The sequence below is a fragment of the Cetorhinus maximus genome, chromosome 5, assembly GCF_964194155.1.
Source record: "Cetorhinus maximus chromosome 5, sCetMax3.hap1.1, whole genome shotgun sequence".
NCBI classification, from domain to species: domain Eukaryota; kingdom Metazoa; phylum Chordata; class Chondrichthyes; order Lamniformes; family Cetorhinidae; genus Cetorhinus; species Cetorhinus maximus.
In genome coordinates, this window is record NC_135883.1 from 60,868,244 (window position 1) to 60,896,184 (window position 27,941).

At 42.1% G+C, this 27,941-nt stretch overlaps 1 protein-coding gene across 1 annotated transcript in view; it reads left to right on the top strand.

Moving 5' to 3' along the window:
* The window catches only part of LOC144680673 (CUB and sushi domain-containing protein 1-like), a 2,611,816-nt gene that overhangs the window by 1,047,556 nt on the left and 1,536,319 nt on the right, over positions 1-27,941 (top strand). Inside the window, exon 4 of the mRNA XM_078541910.1 lies at positions 15,849-16,043. Within this exon, the coding sequence (XP_078398036.1) occupies positions 15,849-16,043 (195 nt within the window). The remainder of the gene's footprint in view (positions 1-15,848; positions 16,044-27,941) is intronic.

Sequence of the window (27,941 nt, forward strand, 5' to 3'; positions counted from 1 at the left end):
TTTTCCATGCCTTCCTTTCAAGTGTCTGTGTTTGAGGTGTGTCTTGACACCTTCAGGTGCGAAATTCCGTCAGTATAATCCACATAGGGATTTCCAGAAAATGGTCACTTTACAATATCAGATATCTTTTGATCAGTGTCTTGACTTGTATTTTTTTTTAAAAAAACAGGTCTTTAAGCAGTTCAATATGCCCGTAATTAGTTGGTGAAGTTGCAGGTGGCTCTCACTCATCGTGTCCATTTTCGTGACAATGATGAGAAATAAATGTGGCAGCCTTGATTCACTGATCCCACTCTCGTCTCTAAGTCAGAAGATTGTGGGTTCAAATCCTATTCTAGAAACTTGAGCACGTCATGTGAGCACTGCACTGTCAGAGGTGCCATCTTGCAGATGAGGGAGGTGTTGAACTGAAATCCTGCTTGTTCTCTCAGGTGACAGGGTGCCTTCCTTGACCTGGCCAGTGCATATCCTCCACACTAAAATACATTTTTTTGGTCATGTATCTCATTACAGTGTTGAAATTGATTGTTACATTTCCATATCTGGCAATGGTGACCACACCTCAGAAGTTCCTTTATTGGCTGTGAAGTATTTTGCATGTCCTGAGGTCATGAAAGGTACTACACAAATGCAAGTTCACTATTTGATTCACTCAATGCACTGTCAGTATCAGCCAGGCATGATTGTTATCAATTGTGCCAGGCCATAAAACTCATTCGCACAAGCTATGGATACAAAATAACAAGCTGTAGAACTAAGAAGGCTATTTGTTCATCAAGACTATTCTGAACACAGACCATGTGCAATCCATCCTAGCGTGGATCTTACCCAACCTATTTCACTGTTTATTTTCCAAAGAGAAATGAACCAAAATGCTGAATATCTATCTAACCTAACATCCCTTTTCCGTCCTCAACTAGTAGCCTTTTTTGGAATGTCACTTTCATTTTCCAGAGTGTTACGGACGGGTGAGGGAGAATGAGCTGGCTCCCCCTTTTATTTAACGCCCTTCCCCCCCCAGCAATTGGTCGCAACAAATGTTTGTTTAAAATTCTTTCCCTGTGGATACCTTTTCCCAATCCAAATGCATTTACTTTGTATAAGGTGCCAATTTAACCAGGTTTTCTTGTGTCAAAGAAAGAGTAAGTTTATTAGTTACAAAAACCTGAGGAAAAATAATAGACGCAACACATGCACACACACGCCTACATGCACGTCCACATGCAGGACAGAAGGACAGAAATGAGAAAGTTAAGAGTCCAAATATACGTTGTGGCCATTAAGGTGGGTGATTTCAGTAGAGCTGACTTTGGCAGTTTTGCAGTCTGTTGGAGACACTTGCTGCCTTGTTCCCAGAGGGAGAGATGACCTGGTTGTCTCTGCAGGGGTAACTGAAGAGGCTCTCCTGTTCTTTCCTGCTTGCTGCCTGCTTGCTGGACTACCTCCAGCAAGAAAGAGAGAGATCGCCTGCCTGTCCCTGCAGGGGTGACTGAGGACTGGCATTGTTTCTTGCTCTTCACTCACTCCATTGTCTCTCCAAACACCAGAGGTTAAAGCCCAGCCTTTTACATTTTCCATACCTTTCTTTCAAATGTCTCTGTTTGAAGTGGGCCTTGACACCTTTTCAGGTGCAAAATTCCATGTCCTCTCAGGACAGGTCTGTCAGTATAATCCACACAGGATTCTTTTCCATAAAGTGGCCCTTTTACAAGATCAGCCATCAGTGTATTTTTTTTTAAAACACAGGCCTCCCTTAAAAAGCTCAATATGCCATAGGTAGCTGGTGAAGCTGTAGCCTATTTTTGTGACAAGAGACTCAACGAGCTACCTTGTTTCCTACATTACAACAGTGACTACACTTCAAAAGTATTTCACTAGCTATGAAGTATTTTGTCCAGTGGTTGTGAAAAATGTGATATAAATGCAAGTCTTTCTTTTCTTCTTGTTCTGCAATCCATCATCTCTACTTATAACCCATGCTCATTGTGAGAACCTTCGTTCCTGTTATCAAAGGGTAAATTATCTGTTCCTTTCTTAAAATATTAGTCGATAAAGCATTAACAATTTAAGGTAGAAGTCTCAACCATGTATCTCTGACTCTCTGTGTATGAGTTGAGTATTAAATTCCTTCTAATCTCACCTCTCTTAAAACCTGTTAATTTGACTGTTGTGTTCACCAGTTGTACAGTCTAAATTAAATAATATAACTGCAACAACATAATCCATCTGTTCAACATTTTAAATACCAGGATCATGCCTCCGCTCAGCTGAAAGCAAGTTCAGGTCCATGAGTGTTCTTCATTACTTGAAAAACTTTGTACTCCCAACTGTAGTTTTAATGTATGCAGCTTCAATAGATGGCAAGAGAGAGATTAATCGGGATGCAGCCTGGGTAGGTGGAAATACAAATATGAAGAAACAGTTCAAAAAGTTGATATTTTTGATTGGGATAGAGGAGATTCATGGGTGATTTGATAGAGATTTCTTAAAATTATGAAGGGAAGCAGTGTTTGCAATGATTGTGGGCTCTAGAATGAGGAGACATAGATATAAGTTTAATGTGAGAGATTGAGGATGGAGAGCAGAGAGGCTTTTTACACAGAGAAAGCATCACTAGAAGTAGTGATTTAAAACAGAGGCCAGGATATCATCTAAAAATGAGTTAGTTCGTGGTCAAAGGAAAGGGGAGTAGAGTGAAGTGTGAACAGAGTGAGCACATGAGATTCGGGCATTCATAGAGTCGTGGAGGTCTACAGCATAGAAAAAGGCCCTTCGGCCCATTGCGTCTGCACCAGTCAAACAAGTACCTAACTACTCTAATCCCATTTTCCAGCACTAGGCCCATAGCCTTGTATGCCATGGTATCGCAACTGCACATCCAGATACTTCTTAAATGTTCTGAGGGTTTCTGCCTCTACCACCCTTTCAGGCAGTGAGTTCCAGATTCCCACCACCTCATGGTTGGAGGGCATGAAGTGGCATGGATGTGGTATGGGGAGTGTGTGAGGCAGTATGAGAGGAAAGGGCTAAAGGCCTTCCTTTTTTCATTATAAATGGGACAAAGTCCCACAGCACCGAGCTGGACCTTTTAAAAAGCCCACCTCTGCACCCAGCAGCTCCGGTGGCTGTCTCTGAATCTTTTCCCGGGTTGTCTGGCCTGACTGCACCTGCACCCGTCCTCCCTCCCTCACCCCCACAATGAAAATCCCGTTCATGTAGGCATTTTCTCCCGAAGCAGGTGGGTCGAGCCGACAATTTTCCTAACTCCCACTGTCAGCCTTGAGGAGAATCAAAACTCTAAACAACATTTCAAGTATGGTTTCACTGTGAACTCCACAGTGCTGTTGCATGCTTTGTTTATTAAACTAGATGGTTAGCAGGTTATTCTTTCCAGTGCAATGAAAATGGTATTTTGACCCCAAAGATTAACGAGGTACATTATTCAAAGACAACAATAGCAAATACTGGTGGGATCCTTGACAGTTTTTCTTTATTTCCCTCTGACTAAAATGTAGTGTGCTGGCTGCTACCCTAGTAAACAAACTCGACATCACCTAAGGATTAAAACTCAAATTTTTCTGCTGTGATTTACTTCGTAGAAATATTGATGGTACATTTCTCCTCAAAGCCATTCAGATATTGTGACACTTACTGGAGGATGATGTAAATAGACATCACACTGTGCAGCTGTCTTTGGAAAACCTGTGAAGCGCTTGGGACACTTTATTATGTTGAAGGCAGAGATAAAGCAAGCTGTTGTTGTGTACAAACAATGCAGATGTTTCACTTTCATATGAGTTGCTGCTTTATTATTGGGTTGCTGTTTCTAAATATAACTTTTTCTGTTGGTGCTGCAGTCACATACATGGTAAGTAAGCAGCCTGTTATAGAAGCTGAAGCTTTGCAGTGATGAATTACACTGTCAAGCTCCACAACAGCAGGGAGGTAAAACCTCTTGAAACTGTCATTGTCACAATAACCTTTTCACTTCTGGCGGCTGCTGGATCATGTCTTCTGGAAGAAATATGTCACCCTGAAAACATTAGAGTGCAAGTTTTTTTTTCTCTTTTTTTTTTTTGCTTGGGAACCCCTTCTATTGCCAGCAAACAATGCATTAAAAGAGAGGCAAAGGAAGAACTGGGAATCAAGCAATCATTCTCAGCTGGTTATCTGGAGGTGAGGTTCCCTAGTGCTTAACTAATGGCCCTGATTCAGCATTCCAGAGAAGCAAATCCCAATCGTATTTACTGCCTAGTTTGTTGAGAGTACTATTTACATGTCAACAAACTGTAAGGACATGTTAAGTAGCTGAAAATAACCTCATCTTGGTGATTCCCCTGATGGTTCAGTTGGTAGTTGTAACATGTAACAAGAAAGAGTGACTTGCATCTATATAACACCTTTAATGACTGCAGGATCTCCCAAATCACTTCATAAATAATTCGCTATTTTTGAACTATAACCACTGTTGTAATATAGGAAACGTGGTAGATAATTTACACACAGCAAATGCCTACAAACAGCAAGGAAATAAAAGACCAGTTTTTTTTTGGGTTTAGGTGTTGGTTGAGGGAGATAACTGTTGGCCAGGGCACTTAGTGAACTCCCCTGCTCTTCAAATGGTGCCATGGCATTGTTAATATGCACTTGAGAAGATAGATGTACCTTGTTTGAACATAGCATATGAAAGATGGCACCACTAACAGTGCAGCACTCTCTCAATCCTGCACTGAAGGGCCAGCCTAGATTATGTGCTCAAATTTCTTGAGTGGAACTTGGACCTACAGCCCTCAGACTCGGAGACGAGACCTTGGGGCAGTGGAAGAAAAGGTTCCATAAAGCTGAATCATCATGTCAGAGAACAGAATGATAAGGAAACTTCAAAAGAACTTCTCAGCTTTGAAGTGGCTTCATGAAAGGGAATCTTACAGAGTTACACAAGATACTAAGTAGTTTGGAAAATATTAATTCATAGCAAATCTGAAATTAATCCAAAACTGCAGGACAAAAGGCTATTGTTATGAACTAGTAAAAGGCAAGTTCAAAACCAATATCATGCAGCAATTATTCTTGAAAAAAATGATCATTACCTCATATGTTCATCTGTGTTGGTGGTAAAGTCCAAAATGCTTGCATCATTCAAGAGACCACTAGATGTTGCGATGGTGGAGATTCTAGGTTTCCACTGAAGGATAAGTAAGATGGGCTGAATAGTCTATCATTGATCCTTAGGCCTGTAAAGCTGTGGTCAGTGCATGAGTGACAGAACCAATACTCCTTTCAAACAGTGGCATTTTATTTTGGCTGAGAAACCAGGCAAACCGGTTGACTTCAGGATAATATGCTCAAGTGATACTCATGTGAATTTTCTTTGGAATAAAAAATACTGGAAACACTCAGCAGATTAGACAGGATCTGTGAGGAGAGAAAAAGAGTCAACATTTCAGGCCAATGATCTTTCATCAGGAATCAGTTATTTTAATTTGTTTTTGTCAAGAGGACATCTGAAGTACACTTGGATTATTTCAATTGCAAGTAAAATCAGTCCTATTCTACTGCCTCTTCATTCCTTCTATTTTTAAACTTCAATTATGTATGTTATTTACTACTACAATAAAACCAAAAACAGGCACATGTTTCAGTAATCATTGTAGAAACTTTCAGTAAATCTGGCTGGAGTTAATTTATCATAAAAGCAATTTAAAATTGTTGCAAGAATTTGACACCACATTGAGTTGGATTCTCCTGCTGCAATATATTAGAGAAATTTCAGGATATTTTCAGTTCCCATTTATCACATTGCACTTTATTCAAGCAAGTCCTTATGGGAGATGGGTTCATTCATAATGTGTGCCATTAATTTGGTCCGAAAATGAAAATAGTATCACTTTCGAAAAAGTGGTGCCGTTGTGGATGACAATGGGCTGAATTTTTCAGCGGAGGCTGAAGTCCCACAGCTGAGGCTAAAAGTGGGAGGCGACCCCTCTTGGTGGAAGCGGAGTGGGATGGGGGGGGTGGCAGTGAGACCACAGGGTGGCATTTTGACAGTGGTGATGAATTAATAGGATGTTTCCATCCAATTGAGGATGGTGGCCTGCCCCCAAGCTGCTGGCCCACTCAGACAACCGACAGTGCCACCACTAGTGGTGGCAACTACTGAGGTTGCAGCTCAAGGATGAGGGTGGTTCAGTGCCAAGGCACCCTCAAAGACTGGTTTGTGTGTTTTGGGAAGCCAGGATTGGTCAGGCAGGCCCAAGCGATTAGTGGAGGCAGGGAGGTGGCCGGTTAACAGGATCAGCCACTGCCACCCCCGTGGGCCAGGGACCGCCCATCAAGAAGAACCCGCTCCAGGAACCTGCTGGGAGGCTTCCAGGGTTCACCTGGTGGTCTCCCCATGTAGTGGCATCCTGGACCTCCTGATGCCAGTGGGTGTTGGAGGTGACTTTAAATTGGACACTCAAATGATTCAATTTACCAGCTGGTGAGTGATCACACTGCTGAGGTGCCCGCCCTGGCAATATGTCATGGCAATGTGCAGACGTCAGACTTTCTTCACATCTTCCCACCTTCCCCTTCTTCCCAACCTGATGGAGGTAGGCTGGAAAAATTCGACCCCATGTCACAAAGATAAATTCTTCACCCAGTCTTCCCCTTTACGCGCACACTTTTCTCAGAATCGGAATTTTCATCTTTCCCCTTGTACCCTACTGTATAGGAGAATAAAAGAAATTTTAAAATGGGATACTTGTGTTTATGTCACACCTTTCATGACCTCAACTTTAAAACCAATGAAATAAAGAAGTCAATTGATTTAATGCCAACCACAAAGTTCCAGATATGCATCTGTAAAGATGTTTTACCACAACAGCAGCTAGCTCATCTTCTCCCTAAATAAACATCCACATGGTGAGTTTCTCTCCTTTGTGCAAATCTTCTTGCTTATTATTGTACAAGCAACCATTTTTACACCTGTACCTAAGTGGTGAGCTGAATTCATTTGAAATACAAATGAGTATGATCGGTATCTAATCAGATTGCAGTGTTGCACGTGTTCTCCCCCGAGTCCGAGTCTCACAGCTAGACATCTGAAGACAAATTTTCAGTCATCAGAAAGGAATATGGTAGAAGCTGCAATTACAAATACATTTTATTAGCTTGCTGGGATGTACAGTTACATAAGAACATAAGAAATAGGAGCAGGAGTAGACCATTTCTTATGTTGCGATGTGCATTAATGTAATTCAAATTTAAACCATCCGAATGTAAAATAATCAGTGAAATAAAATAGAATCCTTTTCAATTCTGCATGCTGAAGTATAAGCTGTTAGGTACATTATTATATTGATATTACTTACTCTTTCAAGAACAATTCTTCTAATTACACAAAACAATATTTATTTGCGAAGAAAGCCACATTGGATGAATTTCCACTGGTGCATGGCTGGGCAATGCTAGGACTATACTTCCAAGTAGTTAAAATCAGTACTGTGCAGAATTGTTTAAATGAAAGTTACTTGAATGCGGGTTACTGCTGGTGTTAAAATAACATCCATCAGAAAATCCACGATTCAGTCTTGCACTGCATAATTGGTGTTGCTGAAATGTGAGGGCTGATTTTGAATTGTAGCAGGGAGAGAGCAGGTGATGATTAGTCCACCAGCTCTATTGCACGAAGCAAGAGGCCAGAACCAGTTCAATTGGTTGGCCTTATTTGAGCTGGATCAGGCAGCTGACTCAACAAGCATTGACAGGTAGGTTACTTAATGGGAAAGGGGCCGAAAATTGGACAACTCCTCTGCAGAGCCAAGCGACAGACTAATATTTAATCATGGAAGGCATTTGGCATATTGGGCATCAGGTGAAGTAAAGGGATGGCAGGGAATAAAATGGTCTCTTAATTTATGATGGCAGGTTCAACCATATGTAGAACTCTAGCACGGCTGGCAATATAATTCAATAAATCCAGTGGGCTCTGCTGGTGGTGGATGCATTGGAAACTATGCATTGGAAACTTTTCAGTTTTCTTCTCAATTTTTAATGGTCTATTGCTGGTGAGGTGGAAGCTGTGATCAATCTAACTTAGTGTGGCTTTGGGTAGAGTGCTTTCTATTCTTCTTAATCCTTTTGGTTGCTTATGTTAGACAAGCACTTGATTCTTTCCAATGTTATTCTTCCACAAGGGGTAAAACCTTTTGGGGATGTGTGGGGCGTACATTCACTACCAAGCTCTTGGAAAAATTGCAAGGGACTTGCGTCACTGCAGCACAAGTCTAACCTGTCAATGAGTTGAAAGCACATATTGTTTGAGGTTTTGACTGGCCATCTTGCTGCATAGACAACTGACATCTGGTGTATGGCTGTCTATACTGAGCTGAAAATGTTCAACATATACAGAAGTCATTAATTCAATACACTAAATGTTTATATCTTAGGATGGTCCTCAATGCAAGAGAATAGGTGAATCAGATGATCACTGGGTCATGTGCACTGACGTTTAAGACTGAACACCCGAATGGGTCACTCCCAAGCAAGGCCTTGTGCTAAGAATCAGGTTGGAAACAAAGGTACAGCTGCAGGCTAGGCTGTCTGCCCTAGGCCTTTCAGAATGATGTGGGAAAATAGGAGAGGGGCCCGAAGATCCCACAGGAAATTGACCTAAATAGATGGAATGAATCTTCAGCTTTCCAGGCCCTAAGTTCTGAAATTCTGCCCCTCAACCTCTCAACTTCTCTCCTTAAAGCCTACATCTTCAACCTTCTGCCCTAATATTTCCTATGGGCTTCTATATCAAAGCTTGCGTGATAACGCTGCTGTGGATGTTTAGGATATTTTGGGCCCTTGAGACATTTTACTATGTTAAAGGCTCTACATAAATGCAAGTTGTTGCAAAATAGAAGAGCTAGTTTGTGAATGAATAAAAAAGTCAGTTTGAAACTTTTCTTGTACTGGTACACTTGTTGGCTGAAGGCACAGTTCATATGGCATCAGATAGACATCAGCCTTAGCATAACCTTTGTTTTTTGGAGGGCTCTTCTCATCTTTTTAGCAAACTGGTTGTTTTTAGGTACTTGCTTAAATTTCAGCAGTTACAGAGCCAGTTGTATTGTACTCCAAGAATTAAGTGAAAATGGCTCAGTGCCAACAGTACAGGAGATATAATTACAGCTGGGACATGTCAGAGTAAAACAGAGTAGTTTGTGGCTTTGTACACCCCAGCTGTGTATATTCTTCCTTATTTCAAGTGCAATAACAAAATGTTTATATATTTAAGTCACAGTATGTTAACATAAGGTTCTTTTACTAGGACAGTATTCCAGAGACCTGGATTAATGGTCCAGAGACACACGTTCAATTCCTATCATGACAATTAAGTAAATGAATCCGTAATGTTGACCATGAAACCATTGGATTGTCGGAAAAACCCATTTCATTCACACATGCCCTTTAGGGAAGGAAATCCAACATCCTTACCCCGACTGGCCCATATGTGACTCCAGCTCCACAGAAATGTTGTGGACTCTTAACTGCTCTCTGAAATGGCCTATCAAACCATTCAGTTGTATTCAAGAAAATAGCTCATCACCACCTTCACAAGAGCAATTGGGAATGAGCAATAAATGCTGACCTTCCCAGCGATGCTGACATCCAGTGAACAAATTTTAATAAATAATAATAAGATGATCTTATATGTATGAGCGTATTTATTCCCTAACTTGACAACCAAAGATAATCAGTTTTGCACTTGCTTACAACTTGCCAGCTTTGAACCTGTACACTCCGTGTTCTTTGTTTTCAAGTGAATAATAGACTTTGATTAGCAGCTTTTCCAAGATTGTAATGACTAGTTTCAGAGAGATGTTAGAAATTACACAATCTGTCATTGTTTCAGATCTCCAAGCCACATAACATATGGCAGCTTTGCAGAGCAAATTGTTGTAATATTTATTTATTTTAAACCCTTGGGTGCTATTATGTTTTCAGTCTCTGATAATGTAACTAGTATTTCAGGAGTTATTTTGAACAGTAACTCAAATCTATTCTGAACTTATTTAGATTTCCCATTCTGGTAAAGGGCCTCTGCCTTATTTAATCAAGCTTTGTATCCTTGCCTCAACTTAAACCCAGGTCCAAAATAATAAAGGACAACGTTCCTAGCCTATAGTGCCTCAAAGTGTTCTTGGGTCAGCAATATCTAATACTATATAAAACAGATGGAGAGTGACTGCAAAAGGTATTTTAAAAATGTTTAAATTATAGGATTGGTGATGGAATATTATTGAACAGTAAATTACAAAGCTCACCTCACATTTTTGCACCTATTCTACTTAAATAGATAAAGGATCCTTTACCCGATTTCATGACAGATAACTTTTTAACTGTATTGGACAACCAAACAGAGAAGTGTAAGATATATATTTCTCATGGTGTTTGTTTTTAAATGGCTCATTAGCTAGAGCCAGTGAATGAATGGTCGATTGATGTGTCAATGATTATGAAGAATTTTACTCCTTGTAAGATTGCATTGCTGATATAAATCAGAGAACACACGCTGCTATAAGAAAAGAGGAATCCACAAAAGTTAATAGTTTGTTTATTATTAATTGAAAATAGTTTATCAGGCCCCACGGCTCCTCAAATTATTTGACGCCTGTGACTTTTATGTTTGACTATTCTGTGTATTCAATCCCTGCTGTGGTGCTTGTTCAAGGAATTATTGTCTAAATACAGATATGGTTACCCCTCAAGTAAATTACAAAACCCAAATTTTCTACTTAAAAAGTAATGTTCTGTTTGTTTTCTTGGTAAAGCTGAATGTAATGACAAAATTTAGTACTGGATTTTACCTGGGTTTGGGATCTCTGCCCCTCAGCATGAATGGTAGGGGCGAGCCCATCCCTGTTTTGCAGCCTCACCCCACATTGAATGGTTGTCAGGCAGTTAATTGGCTTGAGGCGCTCTCTGACCCCATTAGGGAAGAATGGCCATTGATGGGACTGCAGCCAGTTCCAGTGAAGGTGTGTTGTGATGGAGCTAGGACTTTAAAGGGCTGAGCTGGCAGGCCCTGGCAAGGGGGTTGGGTTGGCAGATGATGGACTAGGCAGTGAACTGGAAATATGGAGTTGGGAAGACCTTGCAGGGGAGCCTCATAAAAGCAGTGGGGGTATGTAAAGGTGGTGCCCGTCCCTTGACTGGCCACCTGCCCACCCTGTGAAACCTGCCAGGCTGGACACTTAGTGCCAGCCTCCCCACCGCTGCGAATAAAATCCCAGCATTGGTGGGAGGAGGCCCTTAATTGGCCACTTAAGGGCCTATTTTGGCCCACAGGCAGGCGGACCTCCCAACACCTCGCCTGCTTCTAGTAAAAAATGGGTGTCATACTCTGGGCACCATTTCTGCCCCAGGTGGGTAGGCAGCAGAAACATGCCTATTGCATGACATCCAATTTTACGGTTCCCCCCCCCCTCCCCCACCTTCCCATCATCTGCTAACCCAGCCCTCGAGGGCCATAAAATACAGGCCTTAAAGTGGGCCCAATTTCCGCTCCTAACCTGACTTGGTCAAAGGTTGCTAAATTTGGTCAACCTTGGACAAAGATTGCCAGAGTTGTAGGATAACAGTTACAAAAAAATGTGAAAAATTGGGCCCTTTCTCACCACAACTGCATAAGTTAAGACAAAAACAAAAATAGCTGGAAAAACTCAGCAGGTCTGACAGCATCTATGGAGAGGAAGACAGGGTTGACGTTTCGAGTCCGTATGACTCTTCATCACCGTTAACTCTGTCTTCCTCTCCACAGATGCTGTCAGACCTGCTGAGTTTTTCCAGCTATTTTTGTTTTTGTTTCAGATTTCCAGCATCCACACTATTTTGCTTTTTGCATAAGTTAAGAGGTGACCTGACAGAGATCTTTAAAATGATGAAGGTTTATATTAGGTTAAATAGAAAAAGCTTAACAGTGAGACAGGAATGGGAGAGCCCAAGTTCAAGATAATCACTAAAATGAATTAAAGGAGATGTGACAAAATATTTCTTTACATGGTACAATGGTTAAAATATGGAATTTTCTGTCGCAAACTGTTGATAAAGCAGAGGATATAACATTCCTTTTTGAAGCAATTAGATAGCTACTTCAAAAGGAAATATTTTCTCTGTTGAAAAGACATTCAAAATTAAATGCATAATTTTCCAAAGATCATGGCCAGGATTTTAAGGATCCTCCTACCCGGCGGGATATTACGGTCCTACCGAACTGACTGGAGATTTAAACGGCTCGCCGCATCTGCCGGGGGGAGACATGCCATGGTGGGGCCAAAAAATTCTGGCCCATTATTTGTAGAAATTCACAGAACGTTTGATCACTGGCCATTATTACATGTGGTATACGTATCTGAATTATTATCATTTATAAATAGAGTGACTTAAAAGTCATGTGTAATGTATGATAAGGACATTTAATGCAAATACATTGACTCTGGAATCTGATTGAATGATATAAAAAAAACAGACATGAACGAGTTGTGTAGCTCTTGCTTGTAAGTTTTTTTCAATAGGTAAACCACAAGTGTAAGTATGTTGAAAACAAGGGCTTAAATTTTGCTGCCAGATTTTACATTAGTCTGTACTGTAAACAGCAAGAGTACTTTAATGCCTTTACATTCTTTACAGGCTTGCCTCATGCCATACGTTTTAGATGTTGTCTGCAGGAAATAAGGTTAGAAATCGTGGTCAGGTGTAGCCTAAGTGAGCTTAATTCAGTTTTCTGATTCTGTAACTTTATTCAATGCTGAAGACATCACAAATATGAATTATTGCTATACCAGCTGAGATCCTAAATGTGAGCCATTAGGAAGAGGAAAAGTTTGCAACTTAACTTCCTTCCTTAATAGAGGTTTTTAATGTATACATATATCTTTATACACAGTCAGTGCCACCATTGATACAATTTATACATACATTGGAGCTTAAACTGAAGTTGTTTTTTTGAGATTGAGAGGAATTGGGAATTTAATCAAAATTTCCATATGTAAATAAGTTAGGCAAATTGAGAAATTTGAATAACAGTAGTTAATTAGCAATCTGTATCTGCTGTTAGTGTAATTTCTTGAGGGCAATATAATAAATATGGGCTGTTCACTGACTTACCTGCAACCAACTGTATTTGATATTATATACGTTTTTATGACTCTCAGTTTATGCTTTAATTTTGCATTAGATAAGTCAACTTTTTGCTAATTAGATAGAATATAGAGACAGTTTTTGGTACAATCGTTACAATGTCTAGTGCAGGTGAACAAACATTTAAGAGAGAACGATGAATTTTTATGTTATTTGTGATTCTGCATCAGAGCATTTTCTTTTAGGTCCTCATTCACATCCTGGTTCTTTTATGTGATAATCTGCTTATTAGTTCCAGAATTCTTGCTTTCTTTTTCCCCACTTTTACTGATGCTTTGGAGCAATCAGGAGTGAAATTCAAGGCCCATCCTCAATTCTGACCTCCACCTAGTTTCCCTTACCATAGAATCATGGATAAAGGTGGAGGTGTATAATGTGCAGAGATCTGTTTCTGCCCATTTTGTGCTCCTGTTAAAGTTAAATTTTACTCTTATTGCCAAATGGAGCAAAGTCACAGACTACTCAGTGAGATGTGCAAACATATCTGCTCACTGTATAATTGCTGTTTTAAAAGAAAAAGATCATTTTTGCATTCACATTGTTCCATAGAATGTACCTTAAAATGTGTTCAGAATTGACATGGGTAACATGAACTTCAGGAAAGGAAAAAAAAAGAGCCAATGATCAGATTCAGTCAAAGGGCTGGTGTTCTATGCAGTCAACAAATCAAGGAGAGCAAGAACAGTGGCTGACAGCCATTGCACGGGCTTGCCAGGTTTTTAAATGACTTAAGAGGCAATGGTGTTTCAGCTGCTCCCTGAGACTTGCAGCTAGCTGCCCATGCCTGAAGTGTGATCGTAGTAATCAATTTGCTTTCACTTCATGGCTGTTAAACAACTTGTCGGGGAACAGTGTAACCTTCTCATCTGGGTCACATGGAACATCTATTTAATATAGGTTGCCATGTTGCTTCTTGTGGATGAGTAGTTTGGTAATGTTTCCTGTAATATGATTATAATGAGGGTGCTTGTTTTTATCAGATTGCAAAAAAATGATTTCCTTATTGCGGCATCAGGAGCAACATTACAGATTAAATGACCTTTTATTAATAGAAAGAGATATATGCAGCACTGAAATTATACCAATCCAAATTTACCAGAGGCAATAAACAAATATCTTTCAAGCTCGACTGCCTTCAAATTAGGCTGTTTGAATATTGGCGTGCAAACACATCATGCATTCACATTGAATGCCTTTCTATTTTAAGGCATTCACTAACCCATTTAAAATAAAAGGTTAACACCGTTGTTAAAATAATGAATTAGGGAATTTGATATATTGCTATTCCGACAGGTTTGCTCCAGATATTTTGCTCATGCTCTGGCCAAAGACTACCCTGTAAATAAGTTCTCACTCTTAAAGAACTGGAGTGTGAGTTGATGCATGCAGTATCTGCTAAATGCAGTGTTTCCCACGGGTTGGACTGAAATCCTTGTTACTGTAATAGACTATTGACTTAATAAGAGCCCTCTTGTACATTTTGGATGTCAGAACAAACACTATTAAACTGTGTAACCTCGGCGATGAACTATGATTCAGATCATTTTAATGTGAAGGTTCAAGGACAAAGTCAATGAAGCAGGTCTCACTTGATTACAGAACATTTAACTTCTGTCTCCTTCTAGGCAAAAATAACAATTTTCAGTAATATCACTGACCAGAAGAAAGTTACTTAGCCATAGAATGTTTATGCATTCACCTCTTTCTTAACGAATCCAGAAAAAAATAACCATGAGGGAAAAGATTAGTTAATCTGTCTCACTGCCTGGCTTGAAGCTGTCATTCAGCCACATCCGCCTCATCCCCACCTTCACCATGACACCCCGTGGGCCAGCATGACATCTTTCACATTACAAGCAGGATTGCTTGAGTCCAAATTTCATAAGCCTTTGTCATTGCAGGCTAAGGCTAATTGTCAGCTTCATAAGACATGTTAGTCTCAGATCCATACATTCCATTACAAATTTTTTTAAAAGTCCTATAAGAAATAAATTTGAATGATTTTTGACCTTTCATGGTTAACATTTCAGTTCAGATAGCAAGCAAAGTAATGCCTCTGTTAAAATAACACGCAAAGGCATTTCACAAGAGCAGAGTATTGGAAGGCACACTTTGTGGGATAGAATGTTGGCAATTTGGCATTTTAGCTTGCCAAAATGCTGTACCATCGAACAAATTTATCTCAGCTCTCCTGCTGATTGTGATGACCTAGTTTTATGACTTGAAAATAGCTCATGTGGAACCTTCTCAAAGACAGTGAGCTTTTGCATTGCATTAAATGCTCCCTTCTAACTATTATTGCAGCCAAGTTCAAAGCTTTGTTCATTTGACCTGGCCTAAGCTTCATTGGAACAGAGCAGCCAGCTCTAATTCCTTTCATAAAGTGTCGAAACGTGTGAAGTTTTAATCTCAAACATGAAATTGCTTTCCTTCTGTGAAATTTCCAACACTCCTTTTCTGAGTTTCTATGCATCACTATGTTCTTTGTTTTTGAAGGGCTGCGTTTCAATCAATAATTCATTTTTTCCCCAAAACAGTCAGTGCAATGTACAGAATAGAGATTTCTTTAAAATGATTACTCTGCAATACAAACTGTTCAACTGACCTTGATCTATTTTATGGCAAATTCAACCAAATAATGATCACTGACATTTGTCTTTTCTCTTTCACAGTTTTGCCAAGTCACACATGTGGCAATCCGGGCGTAATACTGAAAGGAGTCCTACATGGCACCAGATTCAATATTGGGGATAAAATTCGCTATACCTGTGTCACAGGCTATATCCTGGAGGGTCATGCAATACTGACCTGTATTGTTAGCCCAGGAAATGGAGCATCATGGGACTTTCCGCCACCTTTTTGCAGAGGTAATGTCACAACAATCACACATTGTTCAAGCAAAATCCATGGAGGTGCAAACATGATGTATTATTAAGAGTCAGTGGGTGTTTAAGATGTTAACACAAACAATTATGAATATGATTTTAATTCCCCAAGCAACAGGCATTTAATGCGTACATTGTTGGGTACTGAGACATTATAACACATTTGTTATGTTTAGTCATTTTGTAGTACAGAACTTGAGTATTGCTGAAAAAAGAGACATGTCAAAGCTTTTCATCTTGCTCTCATCAAGACACTATGCAAGAATACGCATTCTCCATGGCAATGCCTCTACCAATCACAGTCCACTTGACAACCAATCAGCACTCTCTTCACATACGGTATAAAATGTTGTTTTCCCTATATTGGTATTCTTGTGTAGTGTCCTGGTGAGTGCAAGACGAAAAGCTTTGACATCTTTTTTTCAGCAATACTGTTATGTTTCTTGTGCGTAACTTATTTGCCAGTGTTACAGCTATGGTGTTTCTGTATCCATGAAGTGATTCAAGACAGACATGAAGAACAATTTCTTCCTTTGACATCCACATATGTTGCTTCATATTGAAACCTTGCAAAAGGATTATTTCCCAAATATTCAATTTACTTCAAATCTATTAACCAAATGATCTATATTTCAATGCATGTTGGCATTGAGAGTAAAAGGGTTTAATAGCTATCCTGGTCTTTCTGAATCACTTGTTAGATACTAATAGAATCAGGCATGCTTTACAACTAAAAGCTGTAAAATTCTCTGCCAACTTTTATTTAGAAAACTCATTTAAATTTTAATCACCTTTGATTCTGAATACAAAGCTGAGATTAAGCCCTAACTGCTGCTATTTTGACAAAAAGAAAATATTATGCCTCCATTGTTTGTATCGCCCCTTTTATTCTTGTTTTCCCTCAATTATTTTAGCTTCTTGCTGTTCGCTTATTGATTGGCTATTTTCGTTACCATCTCATTCTCTTGTGTTTCCCTACTACTTGCTGTTTCTCTGTACCACAGCTAGAACTCCAATTCCTTGCTGTTCAATATTGTCCATTTTGGTGCTTCAATAGTTGTTTTGCTCTTCTTCTGCGGGTTCTATGCAACCATCCCGCTGTTTTTAGTTCAGGATTAGTGACGTTTGTGGAGATGTTAGCTCTGTATTTAAGTTAGATCTGGTTTTGACTGTTAGAAGATGCCTCTGTGGCTTTACCTCTACTTAAATCAAATATGTCTCAATTTAATTTATGATCTCAACTCGACAACTTGAAATTGAATGAAGGCATATAAGATCCTGAGGGGTCTTGATAAGGTGGATGTGGAGAGGATGATTCCTCTTGTGGGAGAATCTAGAGCTAGGGGTCACTTTTTAAAAATAAGGGGTCATTCATTTAAGACCGAGGTGAGGAGAATTTTTTTTTCTCTCAAAAGGGTCGTGAGTCCATGGAACTCTCTTCCTCAAAAGGCGATGGAAGCAGAGTCTTTGAATATTTTTAAGGCAGAGCTAGATAGATTCTTGATAAGCAAGGGGATGAAAGGTTATCAGGGGTAGGCAAGAATGTGGAGTTGAGGTTACAATCAGATCAGCCATGATCTTATTAAATGCTGGAGCAGGTTCGAGGGGTCAAGTGGCCTACTCCTGCTCCTAATTCATATGTAAGTTGTATTGATATCGAGAAAGGTGTTGTAAACATATGGAAACTAGTTTTAATCTCAGTTATAGTCCACAAAAAACACAAATGGGACCTAACGGAGCACAAAAATGGGCACAGATCAGTTCTGACTGGCCTCTGCCCATTTGATGTGCTTATTTGAAATTCTGATGGAGTTTGGGATGGGCATTGGGAGCTTCTCTTGCAAATTAGCAGGGCCTTCAGAATCAAATATTAAAATGGGGATGCCTGGATACTATTTCCCAATGTTTAGGTGGGAAGAAATCCCCTTTGTAAATAATGTTAAAGAAACTAAGTATTCAAGGGTTCTTAGGGACTGATGATGTAACCAGCTGTTTATTTAAAGGGTAAAATAATATAGAGGTTTAAGTTAAGTTCTGGACTGTTTTCCTCTGGTTCTTATAGATCTTTAGACCATTTTGTTTCCCTGGGGCTGGATTCTACAGACCCCCACTGGCGTGTTTGAAGGTGGGGGGAGGCACTCAAAAAATGCAGCACACGGCCTGCCCATCCCCTTCTTGCCTGTCACCGATCTGTCTTCCATTTTATGGCGGTGAGAATGAAGGTGTGGGTGGCAAGCCCCACCCTTGGGCCTATTGAGGACTATGTGGCCAATTAATGGGCACTTAAATGCCTCATCCCTCTCCCGCTACTATTTTACCCATCGCAGAGAAAGACCCATGCCATGTGGGTAGCCCAGTAGCTTTTACTTTGAGGGCAGGTGTAGGGCAAGGGTGGGGGGATCCCCTTTAGGAGTCTCTACTGCCCATCAGGGGCAGTTTCTCCCACCCCCGGCAAGGTTATACCCGCCCAACCCCCTTTTTAACCCTTGCCCCAGCCTCTCATACCCGGTCCCCACCCCTCTCATCTCCCTCGCTAGGGTCTGCCAGCCAGGCCCTACCAATACCCTCGATTTACTTTGAAGACTGGCTCCACAGCCACGTCTTGCTTGGGAACTGCCCAGCAGTGGGCATAGCTCAAACGTGGCACTGCTAGGACTACAGAGCTTCCGGACAATAAGATTGTCCAGCAGCCTGCGAAGGCTGGACTTTCTCTCAAATGGTGCAGAAGAGTCACCCTAAGCTGCAGGATGGCCAGCTTTGTGGTGGTGGTGGTGGTGGTGGGGGGTGGGGTGGGGTGAGGGGCGGGGGGATGGTGTTGGGAACATGCCATGCACTAAAATTCATCCCCCAGAAATTCCCCGATCTGAAGCGTTAAGAAGAAGTGAACCTACTGAGGAATACCAGGCAGATCAAGCTGCATAACTCCATACCCACTAGGTAACCACATCTGCAAACAGAGCAGAATATCACTCTGGTGGATTATTTAGTGGTCAAGAGGCTTCCCCTCCAGAAGGAAACTAAAACAATAGTCCTGATGGCTTCAGCAAGATATGTGCACACCTGACTAACTATGATTTTGGCTATTTCCTCAGAAACACCCTAATATGCTATAAGTTTATTAGTACTGCCTGACAGATTTCATGCCAAACAGATTAACAACCAGTGTAGTCCCACCTAGATGTTACCAATCATACCTGCAGGCTTTGGCACAGCTTCCTGTGGGGAGCTATACCCATGGCGCCGAGCTCATCAGGGAGACTGTGGCAGCTCTTGCAGACTACAGCAACTACAATTCAATGTAGGGCTGACAAGAATAGTCAAAGAAGAGAGAAATATTTGCATTTAATTGATGCCTTCCCTGGCCTCAGGAATTCCCAAAGTGCTTTCCAGACAATAAATTACTTTTGAAGTATAGTGACTATACACCACCATTGGCGGTGGGCATGTTTGGTGGAGAGAAAGCCAAAAATCGGTTTCACATTGTGAAACCAGTTTGCAATCATCTGCTTTGCCTGTCAATGGCGGACCGTGTTACTTGCCGCCTGACATCGGGAACTTCATTGTAATGGATCTGCATATCATTTTTTTATTCATTCAAGGGATGTGGCCTCACTGGCTAGACCAGCATTTATTGCCCTTCCCTAATTGCCCTTGAGAAGGTGGTGGTGAGCTGCCTTTTTGAACTACTGCAGTCCATGTTGTGTAGGTGTTAGGGAGGGAGTTCAAGGATTTTGACCCAGCGACAGTGAAGGAACGACAATATATTTCCAAGTCAGGACGGTGAGTGGCTTGGTGGGGAACTTCCTGGTGGTGGTATTCCTATGTATCTGCTACCTTTGTCCATTTAGATGGTAGTGGTCATGGGTTTGAAAGATGCTATCTAAGGAGTCTTTGTGAGTTTCTAAAGTGCACCTTGTAGATGGTACTCACTGCTGCGACTGTGTGTCGGTGGTGGACCGAGTGACTGTTTGTGGATGGGGTGCCAATCAAGCGAGCTGCTTTGTCCTGGATGGTGTCAAGTTCCTTGAGTGTTGGACCTGCGCTCATCCAGGCGAGTGGGGAGTATTCCATCACACTCCTGACTTGTGCCTTGTAGATTGTAGACAGGCTTTGGGGAGTCAGGAGGTGAGTTATTCGCCAGAGGATTCCTAGCCTCTTGTAACCACAGTACTTATATGGCTAATCCAGTTCAGTTTCTGGCCAATGGTAACCCCCATTATATTGATAGTGAAGGATACAGTGATGATAATGCCATTGAATGTCAAGGGGCAATGGTTAGATTCTCTCTTGTTGGAGATAGCCACTGCCTGGCATTGTGTGGCGCGAATGTTACTTGCCCCTCGTCAGCCCATGTCTGGATGTTGTCCAGGTCTTGCTGCATTTGGACATGGACTGCTTCAGTATCTGAGGAGTCACAAATGGTGCTGAACACTGTGCAATCATCAGCGAACATCACCACTTCTGACTTTATGATGGAAGGAAGATCATTGATGAAGCAGCTGAAGATGGTTGGGCCTAGGACATTACCCTGCGGAACTCCTGCAATGATGTCCTGGAGCTGAGATGACTGACCTCCAACAACCACAGCCATCTTCTTTTCTGCTTGGTATGACTCCAACCAGTGGAGAGTTTTCCCCCTTATTCCCATTGACTCCAGTTTTGCTAGGGCTCCTTGATGCCACACTCAGTCAAATGCAGCCTTGATGTCAAGGGCAGTCACTCTCCCCTCACCTCTGGAGTTCAGCTCTTTTGTCCATGTTTGAACCAAGGCTGCAATGAGGTCAGGAGCTGAGTGGCCCTGGTGGAACCCAAACTGAGCATCAGTGAGCAGATTGTTGCTAATCTAGTGCTGCTTGATAGCACCGTCAATGACCCCTTCCATCACTTTGTTGAAGATCGAGAGTAGACTGATGGGACGGTAATTGGCTGGGTTGGATTTGTCCTGCTTTTTGTGTACAGGACACACCTGGGCAATTTTCCACAATTCTGGGTAGATACCAGCATTGTAGCTGTACTGGAGCAGCTTGGCTAGGGACGCACAAGTTCTGGAGCACAAGTCTTCAGTACTATAGCCAGAATGTTGTCAGGGCCCACTGCCTTTGCAGTATCCAGTGCCTTCAGCAGTTTCTTGATCTTATGTGGGGTGAATCGAATTAGCTGAAGACTGCCATCTGTGATGCTGGGGTCTTCCGGAGGAGGCTAACATGGATCATTCACTCGGCATTTCTGGCTGATGATTGTGGCAAATGCTTCAGCCTTATCTTTTGCACTGATGTGCTGGTCCCGTCCCCATCATTGAGGATGGGGATATTTGTGGAGCCGCCTCCTCCAGTGAGCTGTTTAATTGTCCACCACCATTCATGACAGGATGTGGCAGGACTGCAGAATTTAGATCTGATCCATTGGTTGTGGAATCGCTTAGGTCTATCACTTGCTGCTTATGCTGTTTGGCGTGCGAGTAGTCCTGTGTTGTAGCTTCACCAGGTTGACACTTCATTTTTAGGTATGCCTGGTGCTGCTCCTGCACTCTTCATTGAACCAGGGTTGATCCTCTGACTTTGTGGTAATGGTAGAATGGGTGATATGCCGAGCCATGAGGTTACAGATTGTGTTCGAGTACAATTCTGCTTCAGCTGCTGACCCACAGTGTCTCGTGGCTGCCCAGCCTTGAGTTGCTAGATCTGTTTGAAATCTATCCCATTTAGCACGGTTGTGCCACACAACATGATGGAGGGTATCCTCGATGTGAAGATGGGACTTTGTCTCAACAAGGATTGTGCAGTGGTTATTCCTACCGATACTGTCATGGACAGATGCATATGCGGCAGCAGGTTGGTAAGGATGAGCGCAAATATTTTTTTCCCTCTTGTTGGTTCCTTCACGATCTGCTACAGAATCAATCTAGCACCTATGTCCTTCAGGACTCAACCAGCTCAGTCAGTAGTGATGCTACCAAGCCACTCTTGGTGATAGACGTTGAAGTCCTCCACCCGGAGCGTATTCTGCACCCTTACCACCCTCAGTGCTTCCTCCAAGCGGTGTTTAACATGGAGGAGCATTGATTCATCAGCTGTGGGAGTGGCAGGGTGGGGGAAGGTACGTGGCAGTCAGCAGCAAGTTTCCTTGCCCTGATGCCATGAGAACTCATGGGGTCCGGAGTCGATGTTGAGGACTCCTAGGGCAACTCCCTCTCAACTGTATATCACTGTGCCACCACCTCTGCTGGGTCTGTCCTGCCAGTGGTTGAGTACATACCCAGGGATGGTGATAGTGATGGCTGGGACATGATTTGTAAGGAATGATTCGGTGAATACGACTATGTCAGGCTCTTGCTTGATTAGTCTGTGAGACAGCTCTCCCAATTTTGGCACAAGCCCCCAGATGTTAGTAAGGAGGGCTTGGAAGGGTCCACAGGGCTGGGTTTGCCGTTGTTGTTTCCGGTGCCGTTGTCGGTGCCGGAAGGTCTATCCGGCTTCATTCCTTTTTATTGACTTTTTAGCAGTGTGCTACATATGAGTGGTTTGCTAGGCCATTTCAGAGGTAGTTAAAAAGCCAACCACATGGCTGTGGGTTTGGAGTTGCATGCAGGCCAGACCAGGCGAGGACAGCATATTTCCTTCCCTAAAGGCCATGAGTGAAACAGATGGGTTTTTATGACAATCGGCAATGGTTTTATGGTCATCATTCGATTTTTTTATTCCACATTTTTAATTGAATTCAAATTTCACCATCAGCCATGGTGAGATTCGAACCTGGGTCCTCGGAGCATTACCCTGGGTTTCTGGATTACTAGTCCAGCGACAATACCACTACGCAACCACCTCCGCATTATAAACCCAGCTCGGAGGAATCATCTGCCCCCACGCTGGATCACCCGTGCACGTGGGCGTGATTGCTCACTGACGTGTTTCATAACTGTACATAAGCAACGTGCACCTGGTGAGCTGCACTTCGAGGTTTGTTTGCCTACCTTGCTTCTGGGCAGCACCTGCAATCATCAGCGTCAGGTTTCACAGACAGCACTACATCATTTTTAGGGGGCTCACTGCCCAGTCTCTATCTACCAGAGCAACTGTAAGGTGGAGGGGGGTGCTTTTTAATGGCTGAAGGGCTCGGGCTTGTTTGGAGAAGGGGGAAAAGTGGCCTCAGGCAAGAAAGGAGGCTGAACGGCAAGGGCTGTACTGGAGAAGGGGTGTGTATCCCAGGGTGTGTATGGGGGCACATGTTGACCTGTGCAAGTGTCCTCAAGGTGATGAGGGCTGAGGAGGCAGTCTCCAGAGGAGGTGAGGCCAGATGGAGATGTGAGGATGTGTGAGAGAGAGTGAATAGTGATGTCCCTTGAGCTGGCAGTGAGTGAGATGCCAGTGAATGTGTGATGGGCTTGAATGTGTGAGTTTAGAGTGATGAGATGGTTGCCTTATCCTGGCGGCACAGATGAGACCATTCATCCTCTTTCTGTATTGGGTGGCCAACCTCTTCTGTAGCATTGGCACTGACATTGCCTCGCAAGCCAGAGCAGTGAGATTGCTGGACCTCCTGCTGCTACAGCAGGGGTAGAGGACATCACTGCTGGCCACCAGAGCACCCAAAAGGCACTCTAGGGACATGTCACTGAATTAGGGGGGCTGAAGTCTTCTTGGCTTTTGGGGCCATTACTTCTGTGCAGCAGTCCTGGGCTGGAAGCACTGAGAGGTGTGTGTACGGCCGCACTTTAAATATGGCACTCAGCGTGAAGAAGCAGCAAGGCGGGTAAATGGGAGCCTGCCCGCCATGTTTCCCAGGAATGCATGATTAATGAGGCAGGAATGGTATGGGATTTTATTTTAAAATCCATTCACATTCATAGAGATACGGGTGTCGCTGGCTAGGCCAGTATTTATTGTGCATCCCGAATTGCCCTTGTTCAGAGGGCGTTTAACCATATTGCTGTGGGTCTGGAGTCACATGCCAGATTCCCTTCCTGAAAGGACATTAGTGAACCAGATGGGTTTTATGACAATCGGCAATGGTTTTGGGGTCATCATCGGACTTCCATTTGCAGATTTTTATTGAATTTAAATTTCACCATCTGCCGTGGTGGGATTCGAACCCAGGTCCCCAGACCCTGGTTCTTTGGAATACTAGTCCAGTGACAATACCACTATACCACTGCCTCCCCCACAATACAGTTTGAAAAGCCGCTAATATGGCTGGAGGGTAAGATGTTCTTTTTCCTGCCCACTCCCGCACTTAGTGCAAATCTGGGATGATTCTGCCCACTGTTATGATGTAGGAATTGCAGCAGCCAACATGCTCAAAGCAAGTTCCCACAAATAACAGATACATAATCAACTAATCAGTTTATTGATCTTGGTTTGATGGAAAAATATTTGCCAGGACACCAGAGATAACCTCTGTGCTCTTTTTGAAACAGTGCCATTGGATCTCTTATGTCCACTTGGGTTGACTGATGGGGGCCTTGGTTTAACTTATCTGAAAGAGGGCATCTCTGACAACAAACGTTCAGCCCTGAACTAATGTGTCAGCCTGGATTATGTTCTCAAGCCTAGAACCCACAACCTCCTGACTCAGAAGTAAGAGGGCTTCCTGCAGCTGACTGTCCGAGCCAGTTATTTCCTTATGCCAGCTTTCCCTTCTCATGCTGCAGCGCTGGCATATGTAGATGGTGGCATGAAGTTGCAAATATCATGGGGAGCGAATGGTTGGATGGCTAGTTCTAATAGACATTCTGCATTGTACTCCAGCATTCGTTACCCTTCTCTTTTTTGTATATCTCTCATCTACCTTAGGCCAGGAGTGAGACAAATGCAAATGAAAACTATTGTATTTGTCAGTGAAGTGATTTTATTGAGTTAGTTACAATATCAAACATGCAGATTCACAAAAGAATAGGCAGTGTGTCATTAAAAAAATCAAGAAAAGCTAAACTTGGGCTTAGCTATAATAATCGAATATATTGACTGATCCATCTGGATGCAAGAATGGATTTTTAAACTAAAAGTACAAAACTAACTGATATCTTTCATTTTCATTTAATATTTATGAAGCACAAGAGAATACGAGCTCTTGATTATGTAACATGTCTACATAGAAGGTTTCCTATACTTTTTTTTCTTTTACTGAACAATGACTAGGAGTTTCCTCCTTTAAGTTAAAAAAAATTCCATAATTCTTGTTGTCCTGTTCTGTCTCAGGTACGCACTGGTAACACATGAATTGTAAGGTTCAACAGTCTCAGTTACTCACAACATATTAGAAGATAAACAAGTAGTATAAGTTTTTGAATGTGAAGTTTCACATATTAAATGTGATCGACCATCCACTTCACAACAACCTCACATTTCAACATCCATCAATAAGGAGTCAGGTTTTATATAGATTCATTATTAAAGCAGATATTGAATGGTAAATCTATTTAAAATCTCAATAAGATCATAGTTGGAGTACTGTTTGAGGTTAAGAAGGGTGTTGAGCAACAGAGAATACAATAGGATGGTAGAAGAGAGAGTTCACTCAGACGTTATAATGAAGACAGAAAATGCTGGAAATACTCAGATGGGCAGCATCTGTGGAGAGAGAAACAAAGTTAACATTATAGGCTTGTGACTTTTTTATCAGAGCTGGGAAAAATTAGAAATGTAATTGGTTTTAAATAAGTGAAATTGGGGAGGGTGGAAAAAGAACAAAAGGGGAGGTCTGTGATAGTGCTGAAGACGGGAGAGATTAAATGACATAGAGTTAGTCTTACAGAGCCGAAGGGAGTGGTAATTTTTCCCACCTCTCATGAAAATTGCCTTTGAGCATGCTGACCGACCTGTTGAGAATTTTCCCCAGCATTCACAGTGTTTTGTATTTGATTCACTGGGATGCTGTCTGGCATCTATAAAAATACTTAAAATAAAAATAAAAAGACTTGAAAAATCATGGGTGTTTTCAATGGATCAGAGAGGATTGCCAAGTGTTTTGATAGAGGTATTTAAGATTCTGAAGGAATATGTGAAGAGAGGAGATGTGACTGTGACTATGGTGCACTATCCCTCCTCCTTCTTGACTTGTTTGCAGCCTTTGACATGACTGACCACAGCATCCTTCCCCAATGTCTCTCCTCCAAGGTCTAGCTGAGTAGGACTATGCCTGCCTGGTTCCACTCTTAGTAATTCATCCAGCTGCAGCCAGAGAATCTCCCACAATGGCTTCTCTTCCTAGCCCTGCATCATAAGTTCTGGTGACCTCTGAGGAATTATCCTCGGTCCTCTTTTATTACACATCTACATGGTGCCCCTCTGTGACATCATTTGAAAACCCAACATCAGGACAACACCCAGCTCTGCCTCACCGCTAGCTCTATTGACCACTCCACTGTATCTATTTTCAGACAGATTGTCCAGTATCTGGTTAAGATGAGCTGAAATTTCCTCCAATCAACATCAGAAGACTGAAGCCATTGTCTTTGACCTTCATCCGAAATTCCGTTCCCCAGCCATCGACACCACCCCCCTCCCTAGCCACTGTCTCGGGCTTAACCAGACAGTTTACAATCTTGGTATCCTAATTGACCAAGAGCTGAGCTTCGAACCTCATATCCTCATCATTGCCAAGATCCCTGAAGTAGGTAACATCATGCTTATGTTACTGACCTAGTAAACGCAGGCCTGGATCAATGACCTGGAGACAAGAGTTTAAATTCCCACCTGGAGTGGGAATTTAAATTAATTTGCTTAAACAGAATCTTAAATAAAAAGGTTGCAATCAGTAATAGCGACTGTAAAACTAGAGGATTGTCAGGAAAAACTCATCATGTTCACATAAGGGAAGGAAATCTGCTGTCCTTACCCAGTTTGGACTAACTGGGACTCCAGACCCACAACAATGTTGTTGATTCTTAACTACCTTCTGATATGGCCCAGCAAATCATTCAGTTATATTCAAGAAGGTGACTTACCACCACCACCTTAAGGACGATTAGGAATAGGAAATAAATGCTGGCCTTACCAGTGATGCTCACATCGTATGAATGAATTTATAAACCTCCGTAATATTGCCCATCACCATTCCTGACTTTGCCTGCCTGCTGCTGAAATCCTTGTCCATGCATGTGTTACCTCCAGACTCGACTACTCTAATGCTCTCCTAGCCATCTTCCGTCCTCTATAAACTTGAGCTCTGTCATAGCTGCCCGTATACTAACCTACATCAAGTCCAGTTCAGCCATTGGTCTTGGATGTGCAGCTTACATTGACTCCCAGTCCACCAACTGCTTGATTTTTCATTCCCCTGTTCAGGGACCTTCTTGACCACACGCCTCCTTGTATCTGTAACCCTCTTCAGCCCTGCTATATTCCCGGATCTTTCTGTTTCTTCAGTTCTGGCCTTTTGTGCATTTCCCACTTTCACTCCACAACTGGTGGCCATGCCTTCACCTGTTTAGATCTTAAGCTGTGGAATTTCCTTCTGAAAAATTTCTCCCTCTCCAGCTTTCTCTATCCTTTTAAGACACTCTTTCAAATTTACCGCTTCAACTAAGCTTTTCACCACTTGTCCGAATGCTCCAGATTTTGAGACGGTAATGACAGTGAAGCTGTCAGCTTTTGCTGTTATTACTCCTCTGAAACAGACAGCAATGTCTGGAATCCACAGAGTTGATATCAATGATTCTATGCTTCTCCAGACAGTGTGCTGTTGAGGTCCCTGCAGACTACAAGCAATTAGAAATCATTGAATTGGTGAGTACTTCCACTCTTATATTCTTGGGCCAGGATTTTATGGGCAGCAGTGGCCGCATCCACCAGCCAGAAAGTCAGGGGCAACTTCAGCTTGGCTTGTTATGGGAACCCTGACCCGTTTTCATATGCCGTGGGCAACTAACTGTCTGCAGTCAGG